General features: G+C 33.5%; 1 protein-coding gene across 24 annotated transcripts in view; it reads left to right on the top strand.

Annotated features, from left to right (window-relative positions):
* The window catches only part of ptprc (protein tyrosine phosphatase receptor type C), a 44,785-nt gene extending 27,274 nt beyond the window's left edge, over nt 1-17,511 (top strand). For 15 of the 24 annotated variants that reach the window (XM_058759816.1, XM_058759817.1, XM_058759814.1 and 12 more), the window contains 28 exons: nt 5,155-5,265; nt 5,369-5,386; nt 5,480-5,725; nt 5,997-6,194; nt 6,902-7,006; nt 7,110-7,241; nt 7,882-8,037; nt 8,161-8,307; nt 8,832-9,049; nt 9,165-9,225; nt 9,601-9,703; nt 9,803-9,834; nt 9,919-10,022; nt 10,111-10,201; nt 10,306-10,373; nt 10,559-10,595; nt 10,821-10,918; nt 11,035-11,160; nt 11,243-11,400; nt 11,516-11,651; nt 13,130-13,276; nt 13,393-13,483; nt 13,627-13,757; nt 13,904-14,038; nt 14,806-14,928; nt 15,007-15,173; nt 15,262-15,397; nt 16,590-17,511. In XM_058759816.1, coding sequence (XP_058615799.1) covers nt 5,155-5,265; nt 5,369-5,386; nt 5,480-5,725; nt 5,997-6,194; nt 6,902-7,006; nt 7,110-7,241; nt 7,882-8,037; nt 8,161-8,307; nt 8,832-9,049; nt 9,165-9,225; nt 9,601-9,703; nt 9,803-9,834; nt 9,919-10,022; nt 10,111-10,201; nt 10,306-10,373; nt 10,559-10,595; nt 10,821-10,918; nt 11,035-11,160; nt 11,243-11,400; nt 11,516-11,651; nt 13,130-13,276; nt 13,393-13,483; nt 13,627-13,757; nt 13,904-14,038; nt 14,806-14,928; nt 15,007-15,173; nt 15,262-15,397; nt 16,590-16,907 — 3,593 coding nt within the window. In that variant the 3' untranslated portion in view covers nt 16,908-17,511. Of the gene's footprint in view, nt 1-2,140; nt 2,662-5,154; nt 5,266-5,368; nt 5,387-5,479; nt 5,726-5,996; nt 6,195-6,901; nt 7,007-7,109; nt 7,242-7,881; nt 8,038-8,160; nt 8,308-8,831; nt 9,050-9,164; nt 9,226-9,600; nt 9,704-9,802; nt 9,835-9,918; nt 10,023-10,110; nt 10,202-10,305; nt 10,374-10,558; nt 10,596-10,820; nt 10,919-11,034; nt 11,161-11,242; nt 11,401-11,515; nt 11,652-13,129; nt 13,277-13,392; nt 13,484-13,626; nt 13,758-13,903; nt 14,039-14,805; nt 14,929-15,006; nt 15,174-15,261; nt 15,398-16,589 lie in introns of those variants that run through there. The other 9 variants (XM_058759824.1, XM_058759822.1, XM_058759829.1 and 6 more) reach the window with 3 other exon arrangements.
* The last annotated feature ends 2,985 nt before the right edge of the window (nt 17,512-20,496 follow it).

Here is a 20,496-nt window from a genome sequence, read left to right as displayed (position 1 = left end):
ATAATTCTGGCAACCACAGCTGCCGTTTTTTTACAGTGTATATCATGTAAATAAATTAGCATTTAGTTGGGCTTATGCAGTTAATAATAATCAATTTCAATTTTACTGATATTTCTGTACACTACAAAAATCTGGCACTATGTTGGGTCACCATGTGATGTCCTTAAATCCCATACATGTTTTATTTGTATTATTTTATTTTATTTATTTTATTTTTGTGTAGCAATTTGTCATATTTCATCAGTGTATATCATAAATCTTTTTTTATTATTATATGCAGTTTTATATTGTTTATATTGTTATATCAGTATTATATCATTATCATTTAGGGAGCATTAGTGATAATAACCAGACAAACACATCAATCTCACTCACACTCACCACCTTGAAACAACAAAACACCAGCACCTCTGCAGGTAACAGTGTGTGTGTGTGTGTGTGTGTGTGTATACTAACTTGTCAGCTTTAATTTAATTTATTAGTTTTTATTTAACTGTTTGTTCTTTAAATCAATGTATACAGTGGCTTATGCAGTTTGTGGTAATAATACATTTAAATTTTAAGGACATTTTAGTATAAGATAAATCTGGTACTATGTTGGGTCGTCACATGATGTCCAACTTCTTTATATCCCATACTGGATTGTGTTAAAGTATTTATAAGAAAAAACATTTTATTTGACCAAATAACCATTATCATTTAGGGAATATTACTGATAATAAGCAGACAAACACATCAACCTCACCCGCACTCACCTCCTCACAACAACAAAACACCAGCACCTCTGCAGGTAACAGTGCATTTAACATTATACAGTATTTCTTCTGTTTTATTATCATTACTATTTACCAGTTTTTCAGTTTTCAGTCTATATCATGTAAATAAATTAGCATTTAGTTGGGCTTATGCAGTTAATAATAATCAATTTCAGTTTTACTGATATTTTTGTACACTACAAAAATCTGGCACTATGTTGGGTCACCATGTGATGTCCTTAAATCCCATACATGTTTTATTTTTATTATTTTATTTTATTTATTCATATATTTTTGTGTAGCAATTTGTCATATTTCATCAGTGTATATCATACTTTTTTTTTTTTTTATTATTATATGCAGTTTTATATTGTTGATATTGTTAGATCAGTATTATATCATTATCATTTAGGGAATATTACTGATAATAACCAGACAAACACATCATATATTACCTATTATTTAATTTTGTTTAATTGATTGTTATTTAAATCAGTGTATACAGTGTTAAGCTTATGCAGTTTGTGGTAATAATACATTTAAATTTTAAGGACTTTTAGGATAATATAAATCTGGTACTATATTGCGTCGTCAAATAATTTCCTACTTTATATCTCGGATTGTGTAAAAATATTTATAAGAAAAACATTTTATTTGACCAAATAACCATTATCATTTAGGGAGTATTACTGATAATAAGCAGACAAACACATCAACCTCACCCGCACTCACCTCCTCACAACAACAAAACACCAGCACCTCTGCAGGTAACAGTGCATTTAACATTATACAGTATTTCTTCTGTTTTATTATTATTATTATTACTATTTACCAGTTTATCAGTTTTCAGTCTACACTGTTAAAAATGACCGTGATTTTAACGGTAAAAAATTGTGAAAAAGCTACAGTAAAAACCCGTTAAATGGTTAACGGTAAGTTCCCCTAATATATACGGTGAAAAACTGTAATAGACATTTCAGACAATTTTACGGTGAAATACCGCTTTTGGAAGTGAAAAAGAATGTAAAATTTACAGGGAAAAACCGTAAATTGACGTTTCCAGAATTCCCTGTGTTGCATTTCAAATTTTGTTTGAATTTGATGTTTTTTCTTTGAAATAACTAGGTTTCTTCTTAGTTTTTTCTTATCAGTTATGTTTATTAGGGTTGTATGTTGCATCTAGTTTAATGAGTATCACCATGATGGTGTTTAGTGCTTGTGTGAATGACACTGTGCACCTTCTATATATGTTATTATTTAAAAGCTGCTTGTGATGGGCTTTGGTTCATCATGTGACTTTCTCATCACCACCTGCATTTGGTGGTTATCAGTGTATTTCAAAGGTGCAAAACAGATTTCAGTATTTCAATAGGTTGTTATATTAACGTTATATCAGTTTACGGTATTTAACTGAAATTACGGTATTTAACTGTAAATTTAAGGTAAAACCGTAACATCTAAAACGTTGCTACCGTATATTTTTTTAAGGTATAATTCTGGCAACCACAGCTGCCGTTTTTTTACAGTGTATATCATGTAAATAAATTAGCATTTAGTTGGGCTTATGCAGTTAATAATAATCAATTTCAATTTTACTGATATTTCTGTACACTACAAAAATCTGGCACTATGTTGGGTCACCATGTGATGTCCTTAAATCCCATACATGTTTTATTTGTATTATTTTATTTTATTTATTTTATTTTTGTGTAGCAATTTGTCATATTTCATCAGTGTATATCATAAATCTTTTTTTATTATTATATGCAGTTTTATATTGTTTATATTGTTATATCAGTATTATATCATTATCATTTAGGGAGCATTAGTGATAATAACCAGACAAACACATCAATCTCACTCACACTCACCACCTTGAAACAACAAAACACCAGCACCTCTGCAGGTAACAGTGTGTGTGTGTGTGTGTGTGTGTGTGTGTGTGTGTGTGTATACTAACTTGTCAGCTTTAATTTAATTTATTAGTTTTTATTTAACTGTTTGTTCTTTAAATCAATGTATACAGTGGCTTATGCAGTTTGTGGTAATAATACATTTAAATTTTAAGGACATTTTAGTATAAGATAAATCTGGTACTATGTTGGGTCGTCACATGATGTCCAACTTCTTTATATCCCATACTGGATTGTGTTAAAGTATTTATAAGAAAAAAACATTTTATTTGACCAAATAACCATTATCATTTAGGGAATATTACTGATAATAAGCAGACAAACACATCAACCTCACCCGCACTCACCTCCTCACAACAACAAAACACCAGCACCTCTGCAGGTAACAGTGCATTTAACATTATACAGTATTTCTTCTGTTTTATTATTATTACTATTTACCAGTTTTTCAATTTTCAGTCTATATCATGTAAATAAGTTAGCATTTAGTTGGGCTTATGCAGTTAATAATAATCAATTTCAGTTTTACTGATATTTCTGTACACTACAAAAATCTGGCACTATGTTGGGTCACCATGTGATGTCCTTAAATCCCATACATGTTTTATTTTTATTATTTTATTTTATTTATTCATATATTTTTGTGTAGCAATTTGTCATATTTCATCAGTGTATATCATACTTTTTTTTTTTTTTATTATTATATGCAGTTTTATATTGTTGATATTGTTAGATCAGTATTATATCATTATCATTTAGGAATATTACTGATAATAACCAGACAAACACATCATATATTACCTATTATTTAATTTTGTTTAATTGATTGTTATTTAAATCAGTGTATACAGTGTTAAGCTTATGCAGTTTGTGGTAATAATACATTTAAATTTTAAGGACTTTTAGGATAATATAAATCTGGTACTATATTGCGTCGTCAAATAATTTCCTACTTTATATCTCGGATTGTGTAAAAATATTTATAAGAAAAACATTTTATTTGACCAAATAACCATTATCATTTAGGGAGTATTACTGATAATAAGCAGACAAACACATCAACCTCACCCGCACTCACCTCCTCACAACAACAAAACACTAAAATCATTTATCAGTTTGTATTGCATTGTTTAATTTGTATTGTTGAGCTTATGCAGTATATGCACTGTAAAAAATAAACTGCATAATTTACAGTTTACATTGACATTTCTGAGTTACAAATAATAAGAAATGTGAATCTAAATAAATCCAATGTTAGATCAATAGGATTTCCTTCAAATGCTGTCCCTAGTCAAGTTCAGCCAAGAATTTAAAATTTAAAACTTAACTAAACTAATGAAATGTTAAGGGTTTTCAAGTTCCCCGTATGAATAAGTTATGCGGTTACTGTTATAAGGATTATGTTGAGGTTTTTTTTTTTTTTTTTTTTACACTTAAATCAGAAAGGATTTTTTTTTCATTTTTGTAAAGTTTTGTGTACAGATTGTTGTCAAAACAATCCCCATTCACACTGTATTATTCATGCAAGGCCAGTAGTTGATGTTTCTTTGTAAAGAAACACTATGCACCTGCGCACATACTTACAGACTGAACACGTAATGTGCATGACGTCACTGTTTTAATTAGTTTACATGGAGATGATAATGGTATAATTTTGAAAAACTTGCACTCTGAAACCCGCTTTCAAAAGTTAGCCTCTTCAGGCCCCCAAAACGCTGTTGTCGACTTGTCATTTAAACGAATGGCAAAGATGCATAAAAAGTTTTCAGTTTTTAGTTGAAAACAGTGTCATGTAACTGAAAAATTAATGAATTTACTGGCTAAATGAGACATTTTTCAATTTGTGAACAAACAAATTGTAATTGTCTAAACAAATCAAATTACTTAGTACAATTTTTAAGATAATAGTTTAGAGAACCATTAGCAATACATCAGGTAAAAATTTTAAGCTTTAGTATCATTTTTTTTTTTTTTTTTTTTTTTACAGTGTGATAAATAAAATGTATTATTAATATTTTTAATTAATTAATTCATTTATTTTATTAATAATTTTATTTTTATTTTTATTTTTTTACAAAAATGTAAATTTGTAAATATGTTTTTTTCCCTTCTACATAATCATTATCATTTAGGGAAAGATTATGAATTTCAGTGTCAAAATCTGAGTAAAACACAACCTCATGCAACACTTCACATCAACACAACACCAGCACTGCCACTGGTATATCAATATGTTTGAGAATTACATAAAGTAATACACAATAATCCTAAACTTGCTTTATCCTAAGCTACAGGTCTCTCACCCACAAACACTCCATCACAAACCCCATCAATAACAGTGAAAGATAACAGTTCATTAGTTAATTTAGGCCTATCGATGCATTTGTTGTGTGAAGCAATGCAATAAGCTATTAGTTTGCAGTACTATTTTAGTATCCCGGTCAGCTATTTTTAACTCTTTTATTGTCAACTACTGCCTCAACAAGGTGTAAGGAATGACACAGCCTCACTTCCAAGCACTGGATCTCCCACCTCCATGCACTCCAGCTCAACCTCACCCTCACCCACATTCACCACCACATTCACCACCACCATGGGTAAAAGCACAGCATTTGTGCTCTCTATACAGATAATTACTGTTTATTGTGACCTAATTGCATGACTTATGAAGATTAATTTGTGATTATGTGCTTTCCTCAGGTCCCACACAAAGCCAATGTGAGTAAACTGTTGTGTGAAGTCATCTATGATTGTGTTGTTCAAGACATAAGTCATTATGAATTTGTGAATGTTCTATGCACTTACACACAGGTCAGTACAACCTTACAAAGAGTGAGAACAAAATAATCGCCCGTGTAGTGATTATCAGTGGCCTACCTAACCAAACGTACACAATCACCTTAATGGATAAGAAGAACAACGACGTGTTGAAAGAAAATGGATCTAACCTAAAACCTTTAAGAATACCGTTTAGATTGTTAAAACCATGCAGCATTTACACCGTCAGCGTGGATGGCTGCGTAGCCAATGGATACACGACGTTTACTTCTTCCAGCGGTAAGTGTTTTACTCAGCAGAACATTTTAGAGTTATAAAATACTCGGTTTTAACAGCAAGCTCAGATGGGACATACTGTCCAGTAATAGTACAGTAAAGTATAAAGTATTTTGACACTTAAGTCACATTTAAAACATTTCTGATTTGATCAAACTTAAAAATAAATAAGATGTATATAGTCTTGAACTGTCTGTTTGTACTATGTTGATATTTGCTGAATATATATTGTAATGTAATATGTATTTACAGTTGTCTCTTAATGTTTGTACAGGAAAAGGAGAAACTGTTCCAGAAACTGTTGTGACAAACGTGACTGATAAAGAAGTGTGTTTGAAAGGAATATTTAATGATACTCAGAAATGGAATCTGACTGAATGTGTTGAAATAACGGAGCAAAACTCTTGTGCATCCACACACACCGTTGAACTGGACACATGTACCTACACAATGAATGTTTCTATGCCCCCAGGTTGGTGTTTAATCATTTTAATAAAAATCTTTTTATTTATTTTTTATTATTATTAAGTTTCATTTTCAAGTGGAAAACATGCGCCATTTTCTCTTCAAACACAAATGTCTGTAGAATACTAGAATATTAACACACAATCAGACTCACATTAATGCTGTTATAATTTGACTGTTTTTCAGTTCATGAGTGTGAATTTGATTTGGCCACAACACACAGGAAGCCGAATTTGATTTTTAATGATATTGATTGCAAAATAATGTATTAAATATAATGATATACAGTTAGATCCATATATATTTGGACACTGACACAATTTCCATAATATTGGATAATATAAACTTGAATTTTAGAAGGCACTATGTTAATTTTAGAAGGTGACTTATGAGGACATTGCCCCATGTCCCCATTTTTCAAAATGCTTATAAATCATACAGAGTGAGTTAATGCACAGTTTCCTGTGAGGGCTAAGTTTAGGTGTAGAGTTGGTGTAGGGCAATAGCACATACAGTTTGTACAGTATAAAAACCATTACGCCTATGGAGAGTCCCCACTTTTCACAAAAACAAACGTGTGTGTGTGTGTTTTTGTTTTGTTTTGTTTTTTCCTGGAATAGAGTCAGTTATAATGTCCTGGAATTTGTTGGAGTTGTGTGCTGTGATCTGGGAAGTTTTACCTCTGTTTTAATCAACTGAATGTGTCTGTTTCAGTCAAACCTGAAATACGGTTCAATACAAGTATTCCCTCTCAGTTTGAATGGACTAATAAACCAGAAAAATGTATGTCTACACTTGAAGTAATTTGCAACCGTGGCAGTAAGTAATGTTTCCATGGTATTGTATATGCATAATTAGATTTTTTTAAACACATTGATGATTAAACAGATGATGGATGAGTTTTCTCTTCTTTTTTTGTCAGATCAGAAAGATACTTATGGTTTAAATGAGCCAGTGTCATTATTACCTAATCAACATTACACCTGCACTGGAGAATACCCTTATGAGACACGACCAATCAAGAGTGATCCTCTCTCCATTCATATAGACTGCGGTGAGTTGATAATTAAACAGGCAGCACTGGTTCAAAGTTCTTCCTTCTTTCTCTCCTGCAGGCCTGGGAATAATGTCATGACTAGCAGTAGTTTTATTAGGCTACACTATACTTTTCATGTACAGTGGCCCTATTTAGACACTTATGGCATATAATTTATGTCTGTACATTGCATTATATAAGTCAAATATCAAACCAACACTAAACATGTTTTCATCATTGTTCTAACAATATCATTGTTTTCATCCCCTTAACTTGTCACATTCATTTGTCATTTCTACTAATTTTAGTATGTATAAACTTAATTTTCTTTACCAGGAATATTATTTAAAGTGTTCATAAATGTGCAATGATCTTATCACTCTAACCTAAAGGGGTAATTAACTACTGGCAAGATGGACTTTTAATATAACATGTCTGTCTATTGATATTTTGTATTAAACAAAATGACACTGAGATATATTTACTGTAAGTGAGACTGAGGAAATTCAAATACTCAAATATGGCCACTGTATGTTTTTTGTTGTTGTTGTTGTTGTTTGTTTTTGTGCACTGTCTATGAATTGTAAAGCTTTGTTTAGCAGTGTTTGTGACTTATTATTATTATTATTATTATTATTATTATCCTCCTCTCTTACAGATTTGAAAAAGAATGCAAGTTTTACAGATAAATCCCACAACTCCATTCATATGTCCTGGAAGGCACCTGAGGAAGATAACTGCTCAAACATTATTTGGAGCAGTTATTCAGCCACTTGCCAAACCAGTGAAAAGAGAGAACCAGCGTCATTGCAATGTATCAGCTGTTCATATTTTCCCATTTTATTTATAAATACCAAGAATCCAAGGAGTTTTATGATATTTGTAGGGTTAGTAGATATTTAATGTCTTATTCAGGTTTGTTTTGTCTTTTCCCCAGCGACATGTACACAGGGCAAAGCCGACAGCACACATTGCACTAATACACAATTACACCCATTTACCACTTATACATGCATAATTAATGCAAAACTTCATGGCCATGAGTACACCCTTTTCTCCATTAATCAAACAACATTTCCTGCCGGTAAGTGTTTTGATATCTTTGTGTGTGTATGTGTGTGTTCCTGGTCAAAATGCAAAAAGTTGTGTGAGGGGTATGTTAAAGTATCAGGTTTGTGTAAGGGGATAGAAAATACAGTTTGTACAGTAGAAAAACCATTAGATCTATTGAATGTCCTCATAAAACATGGAAACCATTGTGTGTGCGCATTATTTAATCCACATTTTGCCAGGAAAAATAAGATTTTTCACTGTTCCATGTCTACATGAGACATTTCTTCTCACTCTTAGTTTTCATTTGTGGCAATTTCCTAAATATGAATAGATATTTAGTCGTCATCACGTTTGGATTTTTTTTCTCCATTTTCAGATTCTCATTTCATTTCAAAATGTGTAATGTGTACTGTTAATAATTTAGTCTTTACTCTATAGCCAATTAACATTTTTTTGCTGAATTGCCTTTTTAACATTTAAAAATGTTAATTGTTGATGTATGTAAATGTTACACCGTTGTGTCTAAAATGTATTTTGTCTCTTTCTATTTAACAGAGCCTGAATTAAAGTCAATTACAGTACAAAAGCCTTCTCACAATTCTGTTCACGTACAATGTTCTAATCTCACTGAACCAAACGACTGGAATGGAGACGCTGGGCATTTTGAAGCTGTAATCAAATACAACGGAGATCCTATAAAGCCCCTTGAAAAAAAACGACATTGCTGGTTTTCATTCTCAGATCTTCACTACCTTACCACCTATGAGATTGAGGTGCTTGTATCTCACTTAATATCTTGCTAAAGGGTCATGTGTTACAATATGTATATGATGCATAGGATTGCAGGATTTTCTTTTCTGTTTCACAGTAAACAATTTTTCATTTCAGGTTACAGCCACAAATAAACAAAATAACAGGACTGTCTTGCATCGAGACATTACTACTAACTGTAAGAATAACCTTTTCTTATTATGGCCCACCTAGAGGAGATAATAGACAATTCAGTTCAATGATGTCCTTTTTATTTGTTCAATGTGTCATCTCTCTTTAAAGCTGCACTCAGTGATTGTTTATGTTACACTTGTCAATATAAGCAGACATCTTGGACTTATTATTATTATTATTATTATTATTACTTTTATAAGCGCAAGTGCAATAAAATGGAGATTGCCAAGATAATGTGAGCAGTATTCAGCTGGCCATGTCGTCTCAAAAAAAAAAAAAACTTTTTAATAAGAAAAAGTTATTGATTGCACATTTAAATGTCCACTAGATAAAACTTTTATTCAATCTAATTGAATCTGCAAATGTATTCCTTCCTCAGACAATGACAAGGCTGTTGTTGGATTCTTGGTGTTTCTAATCATTGTGACATCAGCGGCGCTCCTCTTCGTGCTCTTCAAAATTTACCTTCTCAAAAGGAAGCGGTCAGTGTCACAGTTTCTCCCAGCTGCCCTCTGAACTCTGTTATCACAATGTTTTTTGTAAATGTTCATCAATGTTTCTGATGGGCTTTCTCGCCACAGGTCTGCTGAGGATGAAGAGATTCCTCTCACACGTATGCTATTCACTCCTCTATCAGTCAATTCAGTGCATTCCAAAAGTAAACTGCTTTCAGAATCTGATGTTTCATGTTCTCTAGCAGAACCGCTGCGCAGAGTTGAGCCCATCTATGCTGACGGTTTAATAGAGGCTTACAAGAACAAGATCGCTGACGAGAGCCGACTGTTTATGGACGAGTTTCAGGTGATTCTCTAGATACCATAAATCAGCAGAAGCTACATTTACTGTTTTAATATAATGAGAAATACATTCAGATTCTGCTTCTCCGCAGAGCATTCCCCGCATTTTCTCCAATTACACCATCAAAGAAGCGAAGAAACAGGACAACCAGTCCAAGAACCGCTACGTTGACATTCTGCCGTGTAAATATCACTCCAGTTTTCATGAAGAAATCAGTATAAACAATTCCTTGTGTAGTTTTCATATTTCAACCAGAGAATTGATCGTTGTGTGCATGAATTTGCAGATGACTATAATCGGGTTACTCTCTCAACTGGAGGCGAAGACGAATACATCAATGCCAGCTTTATCGAGGTATGGGTCATTTATCTTCTAGCTATATATCATGCTTGTTTACCTCAACTAATTTTAATATAACTTTATTGAAATTAATGGAGGTCATTTTTAAATACAATTTAAATATTATACTTAATATTTCAATTAATTAATATTTATTTAATTAATTTTTAACATGTACTATAACTCTTTAACCCTTACAGGGATATCAAGAGCCAAAGAAATACATTGCAGCCCAAGGTAAAAATCCTTTTATTAAATGGATGGTTATGATTCTAAATTGTGATTGGCTAAGCCCCATTTAAAGCGACCAATGAATGCATACTTTTACCCAACATTCCATATTTTTGTTGCCTGACAACCATCAAAATTGCAGCAGAATTGTTTACACCAACAATTAAGGTTATTAAAAGTGACAATGAACTAAGTTTCTAGATTTCAATTTTTATTGGACGTGTTTCCCAGGACCCAAGGATGAGACCGTTTGTGATTTCTGGCGAATGGTTTGGGAGCAAAAGTCATCCATTATTGTCATGGTCACCCGTTGTGAGGAAGGCAACAAGGTTGTGTTTGGTCCAGTGTTGTTGTAGAATTATTTATATTATTTATTCATATTTTTGTCATTTTTATTAGTTATTCGTTAATTATCTCCACTGACTGTTGATGTTTGTCCTCTCAGATCAAATGCGCTCAGTACTGGCCATCTCTGGACAGAGAGACTGAGATTTTCGACGATTTTGTGGTGAAAATCCGATCTGAACAACACTGCCCTGATTATATCATTCGCCATCTGATGCTGACCAATGTAAGTGTGTGTGGTCCACTTACTCTTATGTGCTTCATTCCGATGGTTTTAACTTAATGTGTGCATGTGTGTGCGTGTACAGAAGCGAGAGAAGGCCTCAGAAAGAGAAGTCACTCATATCCAGTTCATTAGCTGGCCTGACCATGGTGTGCCTGGAGACCCCAGTCTGCTTCTGAAGCTCAGGAGAAGAGTCAACTCCTTCAAGAACTTCTTCAGTGGCCCGGTTGTGGTCCACTGCAGGTAAGACAGGGCTGTAGAGATTATTATGTGCATTTGGGATCAAAAAAGGGCATTGACCTAAAGGTTCATTGGGAGTGGATAAAGCTTAATGTGAATGTTGTTGTGTCTTCTATAGTGCAGGGGTCGGCCGCACAGGAACATATATCGGCATTGATGCAATGATTGAATCTCTCGAGGCAGAGGGAAGAATGGACATCTATGGATTCGTAGCAAAACTACGTCGCCAGCGTTGCCTCATGGTTCAAGTGGAGGTGATTTGATTTTATTCACTGATTTATCGGTAATAAATTTGGTATGTCACACCAAATTTTTAGAAGGTATTATTAAAAAACCCAATTTGTTATCCTCTAACCTTTTTCAAAATATTTTATGTATAATTAATGATGCTAATTATTTAGTTAACAATTTAAAAATGTATTTGACAATTTATTTAAATATTTAAAGTGCCCCTATTATGGATTTTTGAAAATGATCTTTCATGCAGTGTGTAACACAGCTCTAAGTGAATGAAAACATCCTGCAAAGTTTTAAATCTGAAAGTGCACCTTGTATAAAGTTATTGACTCTCAAAGAGTCCACTCTGAATCATTGAAATGAGTCGTTTTTAAAACGAATCCCAAGCCGTTTCATGTTGACGTCAACATGAAACATTAGCATATTGCCCACCCACTTATTGTGCGCGCAGACCTGGGAAAATTTGATTTTCACGTTGGTCGGAATGAAAATGCAAATTCATTCTTTGCCACTAGGTGACGCTTTTGGAGCGTTAAAAGCTCACAAACACTGCTTTAAATAAAATCGACCAATCACCGCAGATTAGTGTCACACAAAGGCAGGGTTTGGAAAAATGAATCATTGAGCGAATCGTTTGGGAGTCGTTTGAGCAAATAAGGTAAAAAATAAATGCATATTATAAGAAAATGAAAGTGTTTTTTGACCTTGCATGCATGTCAACCTGTTGTTGGGGACTCCCAAAACTAAAATATGAACCTTTCATAACCCATAATAGGGGCACTTTAAATATTTATTTAGTTATTTAATTTTAAGTAATTTATTTAATTAAAATGACCAATTATTGGTCATTGATTTTTAGTCATTTAACATTCATAAACATTTTAAAAATACCTATGTGAAATTTTAATGTCAAACGTTTTGTAGTATTTAGAATTTACATGTTTTACATTTACATTTGCTTGTGTGTATATATATATATATATATATATATATATATATATATATATATATATATATATATATATATATATATATATATATATATAAATGCAAATTAAACCTATGGATGCTAAAAAATATTTTCTTTAAATCTTAAATATAAATTTTAAAATCTTAAATATAAGTGTGAAATCTAATCATGAGCTAAATATGCAAAATCATATTTTAACATCCTTAAAATTCACATTTTAATTGAACGTTTATTGAACATTTATATTTTTGTATAATTATTAAGCCATAAATACATACATACATGTGATTTTTTTCTTTTCTTTTCTTTTCTTTTCTTTTTTCAATATTGGGTATTTTTTGTTCCTTAGTGTGACCAAATCTGGCCAAGTAGCTGTAGCACCCATTATTTTATTTTTAAAAACATCCTTTATTTTATACTTAAAAACTTTGGATAGTTTTGACTAAAAATTCTGTTGTAACACCCTTTATTTTACATTTGTTGGATATATTTATGCATATTTACCTGTGTTGTTGATTGTGACAGGCCCAGTACATACTGATCCACACTGCTCTGATTGAGCACAACCAGTTTGGAGAGACAGAGGTCTCACTGTCTGAATTCCACTCAGCACTCAACACCCTCAGACAGAAAGATGGCAGTGACCCAAATTTGCTTGAAATTGAGTTCCAGGTTTGTCCTCCCTCTTTGATTTTCAGCTGATTGTTTGTTAGGACACTAAAGTATCCTGTACTGTGTGTATCTGACTGTTAATGCAGCACGTTTTCCCATTGCTTTCCTTTATGAAGAGACTGCCCAAATTTAAAAACTGGAGAACGTTTAACACAGGAAGCAGCGAGGACAACAAGAAGAAAAACCGCTACTCAGCTGTTATCCCATGTCAGTGACCAACACCAACTTTATTAATCTGCAGATCTTGGTTTCAAGTGCATGTTACAAAACCACTGTATATACAGACACAGATTTATTTATTCATTATAAATAAGCATCAGATGAGTTACCAGTGAGCATTTCTGTTCCAGACGATTTTAATAGAGTCCTGTTTAGACTGGACATTGAGGGCAACCAGACCAGTGACCCTGAGGATGAGGACGAGTATTCATCAGACGAGGAAGAAGAATCTAATGAATACATCAACGCCTCATTCATTGATGTACAAAACTTGATTCTCTTGAATTCATATTATCTAATATATCGTTGTTTTTTAATACAATTTAATTGTAAACATTAAAAGAAAATGTTTAATTGATTAAAACATGTAAATATGAATCAAATATGCTTGTTATTGCTTTCCAACAGGGCTACTGGTGTCACAAGAGTCTGATCGCAGCACAAGGGCCTTTACCAAACACAACGTCAGAGTTCCTGCTCATGCTGTACCAGCAACAAACTAAAACACTGGTCATGCTCACAGACTGCCAAGAGGACGGCAAAGTACGACCTCCCACAATAACACAGAGAGAGAGATGGACAGACAGACAGACAGGCAGATTGAGGAATAGACAGACATGCAGACAGACAAGCAGTAAAACTAGATAGACAGATGGATAGATAGATAGATAGATAGATAGATAGATAGATAGATAGATAGATAGATAGATAGATAGATAGATAGATAGATAGATAGATAGATAGATAGATAGATAGATAGACAGACAGATAGACAGATGGATAGAGATAGATAGAGAGATGGATAGACAGACGGACAGATTGTGGAATAGATAGACATGCAAACAGACAAGCAGTAAAACTAGACAGACAGACAGACAGACAGACAGACAGATAGACAGACAGATAGATAGATAGATAGATAGATAGATAGATAGATAGATAGATAGATAGATAGATAGATAGATAGATAGATAGATAGATAGATAGATAGATAGATAGATAGATAGATAGAGATAGATAGATAGATAGATAGATAGACATGCAAACAGACAAGCAGTAAAACTAGATAGACGGACGGACGGACGGACGGACGGACGGACGGACGGACAGACAGATAGAGATAGAGATAGAGATGGATAGACAGATAGATAGATAGATAGATAGATAGATAGATAGATAGATAGATAGATAGATAGATAGATAGATAGATAGATAGACAGACATACAGACAGACAGACAGACAGACAGACAGATTGACAGACTGACCTCTGCCCGGTTTTTCAGGCCATATTTATTTTGTATTGTTTCAGGATTATTGCTGTCAGTATTGGGGAGATGAAAAGAAAACCTTTGGAGACATGGAAATCGAGGTAAAAAAGACAGAAAGCTTCCCAACATACGTGAGACGGCGTCTGGAAATACAGTCCACAAAGGTAAGCAGAGTCCTTCTCCTGTATATCTGTGACGACATTATCCGCCGACATATGAATCTGTCCTGAATCCTGTAACAGAAGGAAGACGTCTTGGAGGTGGATCAGTACCAGTTCCTGAAATGGAGAGGCCGTGAGCTTCCAGAGAACCCGCAGGAGTTGATTGAGATGATAAGGGTCATCAGAGAGAACGGCAATTATGACAACAGCAGAATGAACCGGAACGTCCCCATGGTGGTGCACTGCAAGTAAGTCCATCAGCACTAGTTTACTTTTCCTGATGGAGATGGGTGGATGGATTGTTGGATTTTAAACTTCCATAAACTTTCATTCCAGCAATGGATCGTCGCGTACCGGAATCTTCTGTGCCTTATGGAATATCTTGGACAACGCATACACAGAGAAGCTAGTAGACATCTTCCAAGTAGTCAAAAACCTGCGCAAGGAGAGACAGGGGATGGTGGAAGCATTCGTAAGTTCTTGCTTTATTTATAGAAACAATAGACCTTAGTCCGGTTAGATGTCATTTTGAATTTAACGCGGGTGAAATCAAGGCTGTGGGGGATAAATTTGCAGATTTACAATGGCACACACTGTATAAATATCCTAGCTCATGTATTTTTTCTCAACCCACAACTTTCAAAACTGTTTTATGACGAAAATTTCGTCAGCTGAAAAATTGAAATGTTTTTAACAGAACAATCCATTGAACGAACTCAACTTCGATCCCTCACAGCCTTGTTTTCATTCCTGTCAAAAATTACATTTGGCACTACCCTGACTAAGGTGTATAGAAGAGTGGAAAACAACTTAATCATCTTAATGTACTTTATATCTTACAACTACTATATCTTACAAAAAAAAAAAAACTTTATTTCTTGCAATTTGTGACTTTATTTTTCATTAATGAGATTAAAATACTGATCTGTGCCATTTTGAAAAAAATTTAAAAAGTTTGGGATTTCCATTGTTATTGTATGATGTTTTATGACGCTTGGTTATCCTTTTCTATGATTCACACTATTCATATTTTAGCATGGACTAATTCAAACTGCCTTTGCTAAATGTGAGCCTGGACCACAAAACCAGTCTCAAGTCGCTGGGGTATATTTGTAGCAATAGCCAAAAATACATTGTATGGGTCAAAATTATCAATTTTTCTTTTATGCCAGAAATCATTAGGATATTAAGTACAGATCATGTTCCATGAATATATTTTGTACATTTCCAAAATATTTCAAAACTTACGTTTTGATTAATAATAATATGCATTACAAAGGACTTAATTTGGACAACTTTACAGGCGATTTTCTCAATATTTTGATTTTTTTTTTTTTGCACCAGGAAGATTCCAGATTTTCAAATAGTGGTATCTCAGCCAAATATTGTCCTGTCCTAACAAACCATACATCAATGGAAACTTATTTATTCAGCTTTCATGTCTCAATTTCAATAAATTGACCCATATGACTGGTTTTGTGGTCCACGGTCACAAATGTGAAATGTTGCACATAAAGATGCAACATTGCAAAGATGTTTTAACCCAAAATTAAGTGTAGTTTGCAAATATATACCACATACAAGTTCATAAACAATCCATGAACAAATCATATTACTCTCTTGTTTCACGTTAAAATGCTAAAGTACTTCTAAACTCTTCACAGGAGCAGTATCAGTTCCTCTACACGGCTCTAGAGAGCGCTTTCCCGGTGCAAAACGGCACCGTAAAGACGCCACCTGCAAACGACACCACGCAGGTCATCAACGAAACCACGGCGCTTCTCGATGAGCCTAAAAGCACTTCCGCTGCTGACCAGAAGGAGGCGGAAGAGAGCAAAGCCGCAGAGAGCAGTGACAAGACCAACCCTGGCAGCGAGCAGGAAGCCAAGGAGAGCAGCACTGCTGAGGCTCCACCAGCAGAGGGAGAGAAACCCAGCGCCGAGGGCACCACCAACGGCCCTGCCGCCACCGTAGAGGTTTAGGCATTTTTGGAGCTAAAATCTTTTCGCTAATTTGACACCAAGTGTCAAGGAGAGTTTTTTTTTTTTTTAAATGCTTTTGATTTTTTTTGTTTTACGTTTGAGTTTTACTGTACATTAGATCAGAGTTGTTGTTTTTTTGGAATCGGACTGATCCATTAAAACTTTCTGCCTCAGGTTTCGGTTTGGATTTTCTGTATAATGATGCTGTTTGTGTTAAATCTGTGCATATTGATAATGTTTATTCACATATGTAAAGGATGTGCTTCATGATTTGATTTTTAGGCTATCAAATTGCGTTTTGAATGTATTGTAAAATAAGACATTACAAACGATATTTCCTGGGTTTTATTGTATTTTTAAGTTTCAAAACAGAGCGTTATTGCATCTAAATTATAGTATGTAAAATGTTTGATGGAAGTGAGTGCTTTTATGTTTGAGAACAACCAAAATAAGGGCAAAGATGACTTTGCACTACAGGGCTGTCATCAAACTATCTGATCACTGTTGTTGTTGGGTTTTTTTTTTTTCAGATTCGCTTAATACGTTTCATTTTAAGCAGATGTAACTTAACAAAAAAAGAATAAAGGATAGCTTGAACAATGCAGCTGTTGTGTTTTACCTCGCTATAAGCTTCAAACAGGTAAAATAAACACGAGCAAAAGCGTGTCACTCGGTCTCAGACCCTCTTTATGGTTTTGTTAACCCGTTTGTGTCCTCGTCAGGTGCATGAACCTGACCTAGAAAATGTAAATAATGTCAAACCAGAAGAATATGCCTGTAACGAGCATTTGTAATGCAAACATTAGCCACAAGATGGCGCTTGCTAACAAAGAAGCGAACACGGAGACACGTCCATCAAGCCAGTGTGTTTTTTGGTAGGCTATGAATAAGAATAAGAATATAAAATCAAATGTATCTTTTATTATTATTATTATTATTATTATTCTCTAGCCGTAAAGGCGATCTCTCCCGGGGTTTCTGCAACCGTGATGCGCGCGCATCCCGAATGTTTACAAACCTATAATTAGCCTATAGATATAAATGTTGAATTAACATTATGTTTGTGATGATAGACTGGTATAAGGAAAGCATGTCAGTTATTGTCACTATAGAGGTAGGCTATGTGTCTAATAAAAATGTATAATTATGCAAGTGTGTTTGATTTGATATATTTTTTAATAAAAATAATTTATATGATTAAAACAATTACCTTCAACAAAATCTTTAAAAGTGTCAGGAGAGAAAAAAATATTTCAGAAGCTGTTTTATTGACTGAAATTATGGTTTGTTGGCTGAGGTCTCCAAAAAACTATTTGTCTCACTTCATTTCATTTTCCCCTTTAAGTCAGTAAAATAAAATGGGGCATCGGTGGCCCTGCAGTGATTCAGGAGAGAGAAATAATTGTCTTCTCATAACACACTGGAATAAATAAATAAATATATTTTTGAAATCATATTATTTTAGGCCCAAATCCAGAGGCCAATTGTGGGTGAATCGTGAAAGGAGAATTTAAAGCTCACTATCTTTCTGTTGTTTATTGCTTAACCACTATAATTTAAAAAATGATGCTATTTTTTTCTTTTTGTTTTTATAGTTAGGTTTGGATAATGTATCAGAATGGCACCTTTCACTGAAATTATCTAATTATATCTGCAGCCATTTTGACCTTTTAACCGTAAATGTGTAATTGTTAAAGCTAAGCTTTGAACGTTAAATAGGGCATCATGAGGTGAACGCAAGCACCTTTTACTGTGAGCCACGTCTGTACAGGTCAAAGAGGGAAATTCTCTTTAAATAAATCATCAGTGAAACTGTGGAGCAGCATTTGCATTCAGCTGTCAAATGTAACTCCACCCAGCCATGCAATTATCATACCATCTTTCATGCAACATTTGTGACGGATGTTTCCCTCATTCAACTTACATTTGTTTATTTGTGTAAAAGTATCAGAATCAGGCCTCCGTTCTCTACTGTATGTTGAATAGTTTATATATGTGAAACTGCCCTTATACACTCTGTAATTAGTGTGTTGCTCTGTGACGGGTTTCGCCTCTAATTGAGCACTTCAAGCTCACACTAAATATAGCAAATGAATTCAGAGATGTTCACTGTGGGTTCTCGTTATGCATGTTAACATGCTATTGGCCATGCTGCATATCTGTAACTGGCAGAAAATGCATGAAATATGGGCGCAGGACTTTATATTTACATTTAACGCATTTAGCAGATGCTTGTATCCACAGTCACTTACAATTTTTTTTGTTGTTTGTTTTTTCGCTTTTATGAGGACTTTAAGGCAAAAAAAACTACATTTGTAACAAAATAATTTTGTTTTAAATGTACACAAAATTTGTCAATTTTTATACAGGACACTACATAAGGAGATTTTGTTTTTGGTCTATAATCTCAAAGTCATTATAATATTTGTTAAAAAATTTGTGTTTGCTAAACACCTTGTTTGTTTGTTTGTTTTGTATGGGCTGTTTTTTGTTTGTTTTCTTTGTAGGTGGATGAAACACAAATATGCACTTTAGAAACAAAGGTTTTGACTGATAGCTTATTTTTATGCCACTAGTGAACTTGTTCAAACATGTTTCCCAAACATTCTCCCATTTGCTATTGGTCAAAAAATGTTTAGCCCCGTCCCCAAACTCATGCTATTGACAGAGAGCTGCCTTTGAGTTTAATGATACACGTGAACTAGATTTTGTTTTTGCTCATTTGTTTGCTTGTTTGTTAATTATTATTATTATTATTTTTATTTTTATTTTTATTTTTTATTTAGTTTTGGCCTTTTATCACTTTTTACATTATTTTAATATTTAGATTTGTTGTTGTTGTTGTTTAATTAAAATGACTCATACTCATGTTGCAGTATCACAAAATGTTTTATTCCAAACTGCAATTATTATGGTTTACATGTACAATATTTGTATGATTTATACAGTAGGTTATATAATGAGATTTTATCATTGTTATGAAATTACTATATTAATCCCCCCCCCCCTTTTTTTTTAATGCCAGCAAACCATTTTTTATTTTTTCTGTTTGTTTTAGGGTAGGCAGTTTTTGTTCGTTCAGCAGTTTGTTTAGTTTTGTGAGTCTGTGGTTGGATGAAAAACAAACAGCTCACATTCACTTTAGAAACAAAAGTTTTGATTGATTTGATAAACATAACTTGTTTTATTGCGCTAGTGTAAACAATCCACGTTTTAAAAGATATTTGTTTTCAAACAGAGATTTCTGTTTCCCAAAAATACCCACATCCGCTACTGGTCGAAAAAAAAATGGTAGTCACACCCCCAAACTCATGATATTGGCTGAGATCTACAATAAAGAGCTACAACTAGACTGTTCTTTTATTTTATTTTATTAATTTATTCATTTTTACTTAGCACAAGTGCTACACAATATCTTTCAGACAGTCAGACATTTTATGTGTGTTATTCCAAAAATAATCACTTAAACCAGCCTGGGACTTGCATTATACTCTTTGGACATATCAAAGATTCATTCATTAATGGATCTATGACTATAAATGTCCCGACACACATATGGCTCCTACAGTGTCGTCCCGCTACGGTTTCT

This window comes from Onychostoma macrolepis, chromosome 22, assembly GCF_012432095.1.
Source record: "Onychostoma macrolepis isolate SWU-2019 chromosome 22, ASM1243209v1, whole genome shotgun sequence".
Lineage (NCBI taxonomy): Eukaryota > Metazoa > Chordata > Actinopteri > Cypriniformes > Cyprinidae > Onychostoma > Onychostoma macrolepis.
Note: the sequence above shows the minus strand (reverse complement) of the source record. Positions and strands in the feature narration are given on the sequence as shown.